The sequence below is a fragment of the Pomacea canaliculata genome, linkage group LG6 (genome assembly GCF_003073045.1).
Source record: "Pomacea canaliculata isolate SZHN2017 linkage group LG6, ASM307304v1, whole genome shotgun sequence".
NCBI classification, from domain to species: domain Eukaryota; kingdom Metazoa; phylum Mollusca; class Gastropoda; order Architaenioglossa; family Ampullariidae; genus Pomacea; species Pomacea canaliculata.
In genome coordinates, this window is record NC_037595.1 from 14,101,619 (window position 1) to 14,114,869 (window position 13,251).

Below are 13,251 nucleotides of genomic sequence, written 5' to 3' on the forward strand. Positions count from 1 at the left end.
AAGACGCATCAGTACAAAGGAAAAAAGGAAAAGAAATAAATTAAAAAATTTCTTGTTCTAGAAATTCCTGCCCTTAGCAGTGTCCTTGTGTACATGTTTGTTTGTTTTCACGATATAAGGGCATCTGTGCTGTTTCACTTTTTATGCACATCAATAAACTTTCTACACACTAAAGTGTCTGTTCGTTTGTCTTCAGTGTGAATGTTAAGCAACGAAAGGAGTCAGGAAGACAAAAGAAGAACAAGTAAAAGATACAGATAATGAATTAAAAAAAAAAAGGAACGAAAGAACAGAAGCTACATGCTTAAGTTTTAAGGAGTCATTAGTCAGTCATAATGCGATATTTTCATGAATATTTACTAGCATGTCAACACCACCAGCTTATGTCACAACACGTGACACCACCATCGTAATGTCCGGTGTAGTCGGTCACAACAGTGCTGCTGTCCTGTATGTAACCCTGAGTCGTCTTTGGGTTTACGTGAAGTGTTCAAAAACTGAAATCTGAGCATGAGCACCGTGAACTTCCTGCCAACGGTCATCGATTTCAACACAACAACAAATAACATGCGAGGGTATGTAGGCCTGTGAGTGACTGCGCATGCTCGCGTGCGTGTGGGAGTGCGTCAGTTGTGCGTGCTGTCGCGCGGAGGTCTGGGTGCGTGCAAGTCGCTCTGTGTGTACCCGTGTAATCTCGGGTATGCATGTGTGCACGCACCCACAAATGGCCTGTTGACGACAAGCAATTAAAGGTCCGTGCCTCGTCTCGTGTGTCCAGACCACACAGACCGGCCTCCTATCTACAGACTTTTTTCTCCTGAACATTCTTTTACCATCGGTCCATCCACCCGCCTTTAAAAAAAATTGTCATCTCATCGACACAGTCTCACACTTTTTTTTCTCTCTCATCTCCGGATATTTTTTTGCTGGCTCCTGGCCTGCAGGCTCCATGTCGGCGCAGGTCGTGCAGCAAGCGCTGTGCATCCTGTTCATCGGTCACATCGTCAGCGGCTCCGTCAGAGAGGTCATCAGTCAACGATGGCCATTAGAGGACTCCTACAGCTTCAGTGGCCGTCTGGTGTTCGAGACTGTCAGCACCAGTGTCACTGCGTGTGCAGTCATGTGTGTCACACATGACGTGTGCGTGACGTTCGCTTTCGCGCCAGTGACGTCAAAGGAAAGAGGTTTCTGCAGAGGCTTTGTGGCGACTCCTGCTGATGACGTAGTGGTTGTCCAGCCAGCCAGGCTCTACTCCGTCAACAGAGGCGTCGGTAGGAGAATTGTTTTCAAGTTAGGAATAATTTTATGATTGATGTTGCTGAATGGCTTATGTTCTCGTCAAGCTTTATTTCTATTTGAAGACATGCTCTCTAGTTCTAATACAATGTCAGGTTAGGATGCCTACACGGTCACAGATTTAATCACGTGACTCAAAACATGCGCGATCGTTGATCTAGCAATTGTGGCTAGAATTTTAGATGAAAAAGCACAAATTTTCTTCAAAAAATTTTGTTTTAAAAAAATTCAATCCGTTGAAAACGAAGCATGCTTTGAAGTTCATCAGCGTTAGGCAGACAAGCTAGAGAGCATATGAACATCACGAACAACCGAAGCTGCTACTTCCGCTAAGCATTTGGCCATCCTTAAGAGCAAGGTGTAGTCTGCTATCCACATGTTTACCTCCGTAGGCATGACATTAGTGCTTTGGGAAATATTCCCTCCTCTTAGCGTTGTAAACATTTTTTCAGTTATTCTGTTTATCCTTAAGATAGACAGCAGTTTACTGCGTGCATTCAAATGTCGCCAACTCGTAGAACCTCATTAACTCTTTCTTTTTTTAAGCTCCAAAGAGATGTCAGCAAAAGACTATCTTTCAAATCTCACACATCCCCTGCGTTTGGTGCGGGAAGTGCTTTGTAAATATCTACTCAATGTGTAAATACTAAATTTTATTTTAATTTTCCCCTAGCGTCCGGCGTAACAATGACAGACAGTGGACAGCTCATGACAACTTCCGGTGCATTGGCTTTAGCATCATCCACTGATGACAGCGGTTTGGAGGAGAACATTCAGACATCGGTAGGACTGACCTCCACTTTCACTACTTCTAGCAGCCGGCAGTCCACGAGCGTCAGAACCTACCGTCCCTGGGACAGTAAAGAGAGCAGCTGGGATGAGGAGGGACAATGAAGACAGAAGTAGTGCCGAGAATTAAATTCCTTACTGAGACGAAGGGAGACATTGATGATCGTAATGTTAGCATGCATACAAATGAACCCAACTTTCTTACTTCGCATTTATGAACAATAGCAACTAATGCTTTGTGATAATGAAATGTTAAGTATTATAAAGTATACAAACATAGTAAATATTACTTTCACTTAATTTAGTTGCTCTAAATTTACTATCATTACATGGAGCTAAAGGTAGTGAGTTTTATGGCTTCACGTTTTTCAGTGTTTTTTGTGTATTCAAAAACACCGTTACCATGGAATTATGCTCCTTGTTGAAATAAGCTGATTTTGTTCGCACTATTTAAGGAATAGATATAAATAATGCTTATTTTCTCGTTCTCGTGTGTAGGTAATGGAAAGAATTTCGAAAAATTGAAAAAAAAAATACTTTTTTGAAAATATTTCTATCATAAGTTGTTTTATTTACTGTACTATGGTTATACGGTTTTGTTGTGATTGATTTTAGTTTTAATAAAAATCTGGAAATTCTGTGCACATGCACTATGAATACGAAATGAGAGCAGCTCAAGTCACAAAACTGCTTTTTAATGTAACGCCTCCTTTTAAATCCATCAGCACCATTAAAATCCACCATGATGTGTGACCTGGCAACCTCAATCCTTTGCGAACACATGACTATCCCCTCACCTTAGTCTTAACCCAAAGATACCCTGTTTAGAAGTGCTCCGACTGGCCCCACTGGCAGGTTCAGCAGCAACATTAAAGAAAGTCACCTAACAAACAAATAAAAGTCTCGGCATTAAACTTTTAAAAAATCTGCTAATGCATATCCAGTGTTCTGCATCTGAACAACGACAGTATGAATAAAAGCCGTCCAAGGTCTAGAATTCTTCCACTAGGAATGGAAAAGCTGCTTTTTCCGGCCTGATATTTTCTGGCCTGATCGTTCCGAAACAATCGACGTTCTTAGAAATCGTTCAGTGAATGTGAATGTGTGTGTGTTTAAAAAAAAGTGTTGAAGTAACTCATTTCGGAGGGGGGAAAGAACGGAGTGTTCGCTTCCTTTGTAAGGTGGGAGTGCAGTATGTTGTGTTACTGGGGATAGTAATATTAATATTAACACCTACCTGTGACACATATCACACTCCAAAATACACCTTTCGTGTCATTTATTAATGTCTCGAACACGAAATCGTAAGGAGAAACACGAGTCTCGAGAAATTAAATAAAAACGATTTCCTCGCATGTCCAAACGTCCATCGGATCCCAATCCATGTGACGTCAGCACCTGTGAACTCATGGCGGACCACAGGGTGGCTGATACAAGTTGCCCAGAAAATACCAAATGTCAAGGCAAATATGAAACTATTGTGTTGTTGTTGAATGTACGGTAAAGCAAAGTAATGGAGAAAGTGTGTACACGCTCTCAAAGGATTCATCGTTGAGAAAATCATTGAATGAACTTTGTTTATGTTTGTGTGTGTGGAGCTGAACTCATTGCGCCCACACAATACTCTGTCGCATGCAAACACCACTTTGCTTCTGAATGTTACCCAGTAACATCAACTATGAAGAAAGTAGGGTTTGAAATCTCGCAAAAGTGTGTTATTCTAGGGTCAATGCCTGAAGCATATTTTTTTCTCGTACACACGTGTATATGAACAGCTGTGCAGCTTGAACACCTGTGAAATTTCAGGTGTGAGATTGGGGACGGCGTTCAAGTGACTTCACAGGTATCTTACTGATAGGAGTTGTTATGTCTCATGCTAGGTGCAGGTTTTTGAGCTGCACGAAGGCCTGTGACATGGCAGCTTCTGGGTCTCATCGTCAGTCTGCAGGTAGTCTAGCTACAAAGACAGTCACGTGACCACATCTTCACCGATGCACACCGCCGTGGAGATCAACTATATATACATAGACTGCAAACAGGCGACGTGGATATCCTAGTGGTACACAGATTAATGGGTAGTGGATAGATTAGTGGGTAAATATCGGTGGCGATGGTAGTTTTGGGTACCTGCGCGACTTATCGCGAGCTCATCTGACGTGAGATTGTGGCGAGGTGAGGGTAGCACGTGACCCATGCGCTCCATGTTCTGTTTGTTTCCACGAAATTCGACCTATTGTGACGCCGCTACCCTCGGCTTGCACGCACACCCTCTTGTCACACAACTGAGGTTTTAGCAATCATTTATTGCCTTTCTCTCTCAAGAAGGTATGGAACTTGTCCAGTACACACAGTACATACACTCAAATGTACATATGCATGCGCTTCAGCACGAACGTTCGCACGTGCACATCTCCTCCACACACACACACACACAAGATATAGCACGCGCGAAAACATTGGATTGGTCAAACATTGCAGTTAATACCAAATTCCTTTGTGTGCTTAAACAATGCAAATTGTCAGTGTCAGCCTCAACAGACCTCTCTTAATTAATCATATCCAAACTGACCATCATCAGTCGGAGCTACAGCCAGAGAGGCTGAGGAAGTGGAGTTGAAATCCAGGTCTGCCTGCCTGTGGATAGCGGGAGTTACACATGAGTAGAAGTCAGGTAGAAAAAATAGAGAATGATTCTTCCCATTGATCGTCAGCCCCACCCCATCATTGTCATATACTCAACAAACACAGACACAGGCACACACGTAGTGAAGTTTACATTGACTTTTTCAAGAAAAAAAACAGCTTCCTTCAATGCTGGTGTGTTGTGGGTAAGCTATGAGTTTTTTCCCAGTTTTTCAAATAGTGTTTCGTGCTGTCACTTAGAAACCCGCACATCATCTAGAAATCTCGTCTTAAAATACACTTTGCTGATTTCCAAACTCAGCCACAAGTGCAGACGCACTCACAAACACACGTAATCACCCTCACGTATGCAGGACTGGCTGAAGAATAACGTCCGACATTTTGGACGTCCTCGGGTGGCAGAGGTTCATTGTCTATGTTCAGTCTCATCCATCTTGGGCGACACCAGTGGAGGCAGGGACCCGGATAGACACGGTGAAGCTCTGGACAGGGGGAGACGACACCAGCCTCTCGTGCTCCTGGTCATACACTGACGTCACCTGCTGTGGCCTGGTCACGTGGTCCTTACAGCGGAAAGATTTCTGACGCTCACTGAGGGCAACAGGCACCGAGCAGAACAAGGAGTCCAGACGGTCCACGTGGATTGTCTCTGATCTCTGTAGCCATGGGTCTACACATACGATTGGAATCGTGTGTAAAGATGATGCGTCATGGAGAAAACCTCGTGTACAATCAGATGAACAGCAGCAGCAATAACAACAACATCCCTCCCCTACATACACAGCACAAATATAGGACGTGTGTGTGTGCGCGCGCGCACGAGCAATTTTGCTCGTGTTTGTTGCAGTACCTATCTATTGGCATCAGCAGCACCTGTATCGGGTCAAATGAACACTCACATTTCATTTTTTTTTCAAAAATGCTGCTGGCTACAATAGATACAATAACATACACTGTATGCACACTAAGAGTATGCATAAGGCCACCAGCTTTCCCTCCCTTTCTCTCTCTCCTTTCCTCTCACTCCTACGTGCTCTCTTCTCTCTCTCTCTCTCTGTCTCTGACCTGACTGTTCAACATGCTGGTGTGAGGAAAAAAGGGAAAAGAGCGAGTGGTCCCCCTTTCACTAAAGCGCGCTCCCTGGAAGGAAGTGACGCACATTGTGGGCAGCGACCTCGTGCTCGTGCTGCCATCCTGGTGCAAGCGAAGACGTCCAGGCAGACGAATGATTTTCCTCGCCGGGAAGAACTTGTAGCTCTTCTCTAGCTGCGGTAAAGACAGCAAAGGTTAAGGTAAGTCTAGAGTGCAAACACAATACAATTTTCAGTCAAGCCCAACAAGTGTAGAGTAAGTATGAAAACGACAACGAAAAATACTTTTTCATTTGTTTTTGTTTTTTTTTTTTTTTTTTTTTTTTGCATATTTAAATAAATGAACTTGAATTTACAGGGTGTTTGAAGTCAAAGTTCCAGACTAGAAAACAGACTAGTCGAAGACCTCTTTCCGTTAGGAAGTCATTTAGAGGGATTTCATCAAATGTTAATAAGATATTTTACCATACAGTCACGCTGAATACCTTTTTGTCAATGATGTCTATATTACAGGGATTTTCATCTGAAGGAGAACTGTCTGACATGTGACCGTCGGGTCGTGTTGCCGCCATTTTGCGATGTGACCCTCTGGGGGATGAAAGGTCGCCTTTTTGAGTTTCCCCATCTCTCCCCTGCCTCTTACCAGTGATTCTTGAGGACAGGTCTGTGACTTCCTGTGCGTCAAGAATGGTAGATAAACTGTTTGTCAGTATGCACACTACAGATTGATCAGCGATATCCAAGGCAGAAAGACTATAAATCTTGAACACCATAACTGGAAGAAGACTGAATCTTATCAGTCAAGACCTCTACATACTTTCAAATATTTCAGAAATCATCCAGGAGAAATCTCACATGACTTTATGAAATCAATCATGTTTGTTCCTGTGGTCAGCGCAAAATCCTCATAAAGAGTTTTTTAAAAGAACATCCTGCAAAGAAGATCACAAGACAAGGCAAAGTTAATCTGGATACTAAGAAAAAAATTTCTAACAATTTCCTTTAATGAAATAAATTTCATGTCAGTCCAAGTGCTAAAAAATAAGGTAAATGATAGTATTGCCTTGTGGCTATAAGTTAACAGTAAGTGGTTCACAATGTGTAGAGCACGACACGTCGACGACGAAACAAACCCTCTCCTTCTTTATCTCGACTGATACATCATGTCCATTGCCGGGTGGACAAAATAAAGTTTTCCATTCGCTGGCGCGATCATTTGCTCAAAAGACAAGGTAACTAAACACAAGGCTATGAAATATTCCTTTCAACTTACAGTAAGCAACGCATACCTACAAAAGTTTTTTTCCTCCTTAGATGTATTTGTCTCTGTGTGTGTGTTACCTGCTCTCTGCAGCGCCTGGCGATGTCGGAGAGGACCTGCTGTTGCCGCCCCAGCCTCCTCTTCTCCCAGCTGGAGGCCAACTGCAGCACAGCCAGACGCTCTGGGGTGGCCACCCTCTTCTGACCCTCCCGCAGGAGGGACGTGGTCTCGCGCACCAAGCAAGTGCTCCTCCACCCATCCCTCCCTGACATAAAGGGAGGAGGAGTCGGAGCAGGACAGTCCACGGTATCGTAGAGCAGATAAGTTTGAAAGTGCCTCATGCTTCCTAAGAAGTCTTACATCACATAGAACAGCCTCGTGTTCCTTCACGGTCTTAATGTATCCGCAACAACCTCATGGTTCCCGAGAAAGGTATACAAAACAGTTCAGTGGTTCTCACGATTATCTTGGTCTAGCAGCCCTTGAAGTAAACTTGTTGCCGATGTCATCTATCATCTACCTTCAGGCCACCACTGTAATATCTTTGAACACGTGACTGCAGCAGATTTCTCCTGAAGGGGTAATCTGGGTTGAATTTGTGAGACTGCTAATTACGATCATCTCCTTGGGTGGTTAAGACAATTTTAAAAAGCATCTTCATTGTTTTTTCTCTGAAAGAAGAGAAATCTGTCGATAAACGAAGATGTGTGCTATGTCTGAAGTCGTAAAGACTAGTGGGCACACTCTTGTTACCGGAACACAGAGGTGAATCCAGCATGTCTTTTATTCCAGCTTTCTGAACTGCTTATGGAATATCTAGCAACGATCTCCTGGTTGTCGGGTGGATCTGTAGTCGATGTTGGCTCAGTGTCGCCCCCTGGCCGCAGACTTTGGCTCAGTTCCCCGACCTTTGTTGATGAGTGCAGCGATAGTATCTTGCACACTTCGTGGTTCCGTCAAGCCACTTTACAGGAGGTCTCGTGTTTCCTCAGACGACATTGCAACCTGCGTGAGATCTGACTGCTAAGGTACTGGAGACTTCATAGCCAGGCTTCCATTGTGCTGGACTAACCTTCCCAGCCTCCACGAGATCCTGTCAACACCCTAAATAATCATTGTTTACTCACAGTTGGACTTCAAGGGTATTTGTGACGTTAGCAACTGTAAATTCTACTTTAAAATGTAAATGAGTACGACAGGAATTGAGTAGAATGAGTGTGTAAACAAGTTAACCGTTTACAGAGAGGAATTTGAATGACTGCCATACCCACGCAGCGAGAAAACTGTTTACAGGTAATCTCTCCATTCAAATGAACACCACCAGGTGAGAAGACCGTTAAACGTAATCCGAGCTGCACTCAGTTGACCCTGCAGGCTGTCTGCCATTGCTTGTCGCTCTTGAACAGGTAGCCTCATAACAAGGACTTGTATGTGTTTGTCTGGTCAAAGCACCTTTGGCCTCCTGGCTGGGACGATGACGTAAGCAGTGTTCAGTCTGTTGGTGCAGTGAACCACTCCTCTCAAAAGAAAGACTGTCAGGTTGAGAAGTTCACATGACAGGAACCCTTTACATCTTCTTGTTGACCAGGGATTAACCAGAAGATGATTTTTGAAGAGTGTAATCCAGTCATGTCAGCTTGTATTCCAACCTTTCATATCAAACATAACAGGACAGTGGCTGATCACTCAAGTCGTTCACGCATTTCAAAGAAGTAATTTTGAATGTTTGATGTTGCAGTAGCACGTCTTCCCAAAACAATGAAAATGTTGAAAATGTGGTTTAATCACAGTAAACAGTGATGCGGGTGAAAGTGTGGACGAAGAGATGTTGATGGTAAATAAATTGTTTACCTTGATGGCGAACTCAAGAGAGCGTGATGTATGTGTGGATGCATGGTTTATTGGCTGATTTTAACTTTTGGTTTAAGTTAGCCTCCTCTCATCAGACAGATTTTGAGAAACATGTTAAAAATCTTGGATCCACTCATCATAACATCTACATCCACAAAAAGAATTTACGACAAGCCGTATCTCAGACTGAGATTTTAATCTCTCATTTCAGCCATTTTTCGTCTCACCAGCGTATTTGTCTCAATCACTTAGCAGAATTATTCCATTTTTCCAAATTATTCTAATAAAGTAATGTACATCGAACATCCTTAAATCTCGCTTAAATCTTGCATAATTATAACTTATATATAAGAAATAATATTTCTACAACTTCTTTTTCAATAAAATACTGCGCATAATATAGTTGGTTAATGTCTAAAATTAGAGCAGTTGAGATTTGAGAAACTGAAGAGAAGAATGAAACTTTATGTGACTACTAAAGATAACTAAAAACTAAGTGTTATTTTTCGTTTATCTAGGGTTGTCAGTGAATCTTCATCTCGCGTCTGTCGAGAACTTTGGCTGGGAGGAGCGGCTGGTCTTTGCAAGACATTTAATTATCTCCAACGGGGATAAAGGACAAGAGGTACAAGCTGGGCTCTAGGCTCTGTATCAGCAACAGGAATGAAAGACAGAGGGACCAGCTCAGCTCTTGGCTCTGTGTCAGCAACAGGAATGAAAGACAGGGGAACCAGTTCAGCTCTTAGGCTCTGTATCAGCAACGGGAATGAAAGACAGAGGAACCAGTTCAGCTCTTGGCTCTGTATCAGCAACAGGAATGAAAGACAGAGGGACCAGCTCAGCTCGTGGCTCTGTATCAGCAACGGGAATGAAAGACAGAGGAACCAGCTCAGCCTTGGGCTCTGTGTCAGCCACTGGGATCAGGGTGAAGGGCACCAACATGGCCCGGGATGTCTTCTCCTTCAGTGATGGGAATGTCGGACAGGGGGATCAGCTCCGCCTTGGGCTCTGTGTCAGCCACTGGGATCAGGTTGAAAGGCACCAACATAGCCCTGGGGATGTCTTCTCCTTCAGTGATGGGAATGTCGGACAGAGGGATCAGCTCCGGCGTGGGAGGCGCGTCGACAAGCTGATCGTCTTCCACGGGCAGACCCAGGGGGATCTGCTCCATCCTGGGAGCGCCGCCTACAGGGATCCAGTTGAGTGGCACCTGAACCGCCCTCGGTGCGTTGATGTCGGTGGCAAAGGGAACCAGCTCAATGCCCAGATCGGCATTGGTGATGTCAATAGGGATGTTGGCCAGCGGAACCAGTCGAGCCCTCGGCTCCTCGGAGAGGATCTGGGCTGGAACAAGACGTTTTTCAGTTTAAGGATTTTTTTTTTCGCTCGCTCGTTCCCTTCCTCTTTTGGTTCCTTCTTATCTTTATTGTGCTCACACAAGAATAAATAACGCTCCAATATATAAAATTAAGTTAGAACTGACCCTTAAGACAGTTATAATTTTATAAATATAGATTAAATCTACAAGCTTTTCCACATCACAAAAATGAAGGGAAAAAAATTCATAGCGTATGTACTATTGGATGGATGGACTGGTAAATTGAGTGTCCTGATATTTCGTTATATACACTGTTGATATGCTATCCAAACAACACTGCTAATGAGCTATTTAAGAAAACATGTTTCTTGGAAAGAACTTTAGAAACCGGTTTGACAAGGAAAGCGCCACCTACCGACAAGACAAAGGACGACGAAGAAACGCATCATGAAGGCACAGCGCTGGCGGCAACCACAGACAGTTTAGTCAGCTGCTGTACCTCAGTATTCTCCCTTTATAAACCTCGCCACCTCCACGTCACCGCCGGACCACGTGTAGCATCCCACGGTACTCCTGGTCAAGATGACAGCCGTGTAACACTGGCATCGTTGTGATGCCTGTACACCTGACTGTACGAGCACCCTGCCTTCCCCTCCTCCCTCCACTCCTCTATCGCTCACTGCCTGTCCGATACTCACTCTATATTGTAAATGCTTTGCTCAGCATCCAGATAGACTTTAATCCTGTTTCGCAACGGAAGAAAATTTGTTCATGTTCTGAAGCTGCATGTGTCTGAAATAACGTGTTTGTCGTCGTTTAACGACTGTATTGTCTCCTAAGATATGAAATTCGATTATCAAAGTAGGGGGAAAAGTTATTATTGTGTTCATAACTGCTTGGATACCATTCACAGTGGCAAGAACAACAACAACAATAAGATTTTGTAATATGAATGAAGCGATATACTGCGCACTGAATAAAATTGGCGGAGAAGAAACTTTGGGAATATTTCGCGTACTCTCGGGGCTTCACGAAGTAGGAAACATTTTTTAAAAAAGTTCAGATTTGAAAAGAGAGTATCAAATTGTTTTGAGGTTTAGACAAGGGGTGTACATCAGTTGCTGTAGTTCTTGTAGTTTAAACACTCGCGCACCTCCATGGAGACACCGGAAGTGTGCTGACGTAGCCAAACGCCGTGCTGGAAGTTCCACGTCAGGGGTGAGAACTCGCAGTGTGGCCCTCAGGTTACAGCCGTCTCCACGGGCTAGTCTCCAGTTATAAACGTATGGTTGGCCTCTTCAGCCAGCAAGATTTATGGCAGTCGGGGGCCTGGCGTGCCCTAGCAGTCAGTCAGATGATCAACGGGTCGCCCACCACCCACTCTTCTGTACAATAAACATCCCCCACGTGACTTGCCTGTGAGTGGAGAAACCTAAATAAGCGATGGATACACAGTGCGTTCGCAAATAATTTGTTCTGATGCTTATTGGTTCGTCAGGCTCTTGTCGTCTATTGGTAAAAGAAATGTTTGGCTTTGTCTAGCCTTTTTTTTTTCTTTTAATATCATTGCGCCATCCATTCTCTTCTGATGACGTCCTGATCCACGTGTTGGTGTAACTGTGATCTGTGCACAGGAGAAACAGCCTATGCCCTCCACCATGATGAAAAATGGAAAGAAATGACTTGTAACTGTAGCAATACATAATATCCTGTCTAAATTTATTGACTTCCTTGTAATATCGTCGTGGGTCACGTGACACCTTTACGTTTAAGCAGCTTTCACCACTGGGAGTGGTTTCTCGGTTAAGGCAAGACAAGTAGACGTTGTTTCTATTGTGTTGGCTAACTGGTTTCTCTACAGGTAAACAACTTTGTTGACAGACAAGCGTTCTGGTGCTGCGTTAGCAGTCGACTGCTCGTGAACTGTCACACCTCCTTTTTTTTCCTTCATGTCTTTTAAACATTTGAGGGCAGATATCCGTGTAGGGAGTGGAGTGATGCGTGTTTCTTCTCAAAGTTCTAATAATTATGACAGTTAGGTTCCATGCAAAATAATCTTCAGACATCACAAAGAATCACAAAACTGATCGGTCATGTGATGTGCAGGTTAACATTAGATTGAATTTTGCACATGTTTAGCAGGAGTGAAGGTTATTTTTTTAAAGATTTAAAGTAATTACAATTCAGTGATGCAGGACGTGAAGTTTTTGACAGATATCCTAAAAATTAATTTAAAACAAATTAAAAAAACTGTACTCTATAGGTCTGATTACTTATGTTCCAAAATAATTTTATTCTTCTTTTTTTTTTTTTCTTCCCGTCCCTTGAGTATAGTAAACTGAGTTGAGTAGAGTTGACTCTTCCGCTGCTAACATCAATGAGTGAGCAGGTTGTCGAATGACCTAGTAGGTGTTTCAAGTGTTCTTCATCTCATAAAATTGACGAGTCCGGTCAGTAACATGATGAATGTAATGAATCACACAATTTGAAGAGAACAGAATGCAGCTGTGATACGTCTATACAACACTTCATTATATATATATATAGCACCAGAGTACTCACAGGTGCTCACTACATGTACACCCCTCATACAACCCATCCTTCAATACTGTAGTACTTAAATGCCATCCTCCATATACAACCGTCTGTACACTGTTGTACTTGGTCTAACACTTCAAATACATATCATACACATAAATCGCATCAGCAACAATGTCCTCCCTTCACCTGTACACAATTTTTCTCGTGGCAACATGGCATAATAAACATATTTTGAGAAGAATCTTGTAACACAATTTGTGTTTTTGAAGGAAGAAATGAATAGTGACACAAATAAACAGGTTTTTTTAAATCACATAAAACCTTGCCGCAAGAACTGTATAAATCTCTTGTGTTTGGACAGAACAGACAAAGCCGGACACGGAGTTGCGCTTGTTTTTCCTTAGACAAGTAGCAACTGATGACAATAATTTCCTTAAAAATGTTGAAAGTTTGTTAAAAGT

General features: G+C 43.1%; 3 protein-coding genes across 4 annotated transcripts; 1 reads left to right on the forward strand and 2 right to left on the reverse strand.

Annotated features, from left to right (window-relative positions):
• The first annotated feature begins 455 nt into the window (after positions 1-455).
• On the forward strand, positions 456-2,711 carry LOC112566532. Its single transcript, XM_025242758.1, has 2 exons — positions 456-1,271; positions 1,970-2,711. The coding sequence occupies exons 1-2, from the start codon at positions 950-952 to the stop codon at positions 2,188-2,190; spliced, it is 543 nt and encodes a 180-aa protein (XP_025098543.1). The 5' UTR covers positions 456-949; the 3' UTR covers positions 2,191-2,711.
• Positions 2,712-4,546: 1,835 nt separating this feature from the next.
• LOC112567339 lies at positions 4,547-8,008 on the reverse strand. 2 transcript variants are annotated; one of them, XM_025244006.1, is made up of 4 exons: positions 7,161-8,008; positions 6,305-6,493; positions 5,888-5,994; positions 4,547-5,398 (listed from the first exon to the last, which is right to left on the reverse strand). In XM_025244006.1, exons 1-4 carry the CDS (start codon positions 7,419-7,421, stop codon positions 5,317-5,319), a joined length of 639 nt encoding a protein of 212 aa, XP_025099791.1. In that variant the 5' UTR covers positions 7,422-8,008; the 3' UTR covers positions 4,547-5,316. The 2 variants fall into 2 exon arrangements, with proteins under 2 accessions (XP_025099791.1, XP_025099790.1); XM_025244005.1 differs by having other exon boundaries at positions 5,794-5,994; positions 7,161-7,997.
• Positions 8,009-9,838: 1,830 nt separating this feature from the next.
• On the reverse strand, positions 9,839-10,857 carry LOC112566134. The gene is made up of 2 exons (XM_025242105.1): positions 10,665-10,857; positions 9,839-10,275 (listed from the first exon to the last, which is right to left on the reverse strand). The coding sequence occupies exons 1-2, from the start codon at positions 10,696-10,698 to the stop codon at positions 9,839-9,841; spliced, it is 471 nt and encodes a 156-aa protein (XP_025097890.1). The 5' UTR covers positions 10,699-10,857.
• Between the last annotated feature and the right edge of the window lie 2,394 nt (positions 10,858-13,251).

Coding starts and splice junctions, on each gene's coding strand:
- LOC112566532 (XM_025242758.1), top strand. CDS start 950: ATGTCGGCGCAGGTCGTGCAGCAAGCGCTGTGCATCCTGTTCATCGGT. Junction 1,272..1,969: donor CTCCGTCAACAGAGGCGTCG/GTAGGAGAATTG, acceptor ATTTTCCCCTAG/CGTCCGGCGTAACAATGACA.
- LOC112567339 (XM_025244005.1), bottom strand. CDS start 7,421: ATGAGGCACTTTCAAACTTATCTGCTCTACGATACCGTGGACTGTCCT. Junction 6,494..7,160: donor CCAGGCGCTGCAGAGAGCAG/GTAACACACACA, acceptor CTTGACGCACAG/GAAGTCACAGACCTGTCCTC. Junction 5,995..6,304: donor TAGACATCATTGACAAAAAG/GTATTCAGCGTG, acceptor TCTTTACCGCAG/CTAGAGAAGAGCTACAAGTT.
- LOC112566134 (XM_025242105.1), bottom strand. CDS start 10,698: ATGATGCGTTTCTTCGTCGTCCTTTGTCTTGTCG. Junction 10,276..10,664: donor CGTCGTCCTTTGTCTTGTCG/GTAGGTGGCGCT, acceptor GTCTTGTTCCAG/CCCAGATCCTCTCCGAGGAG.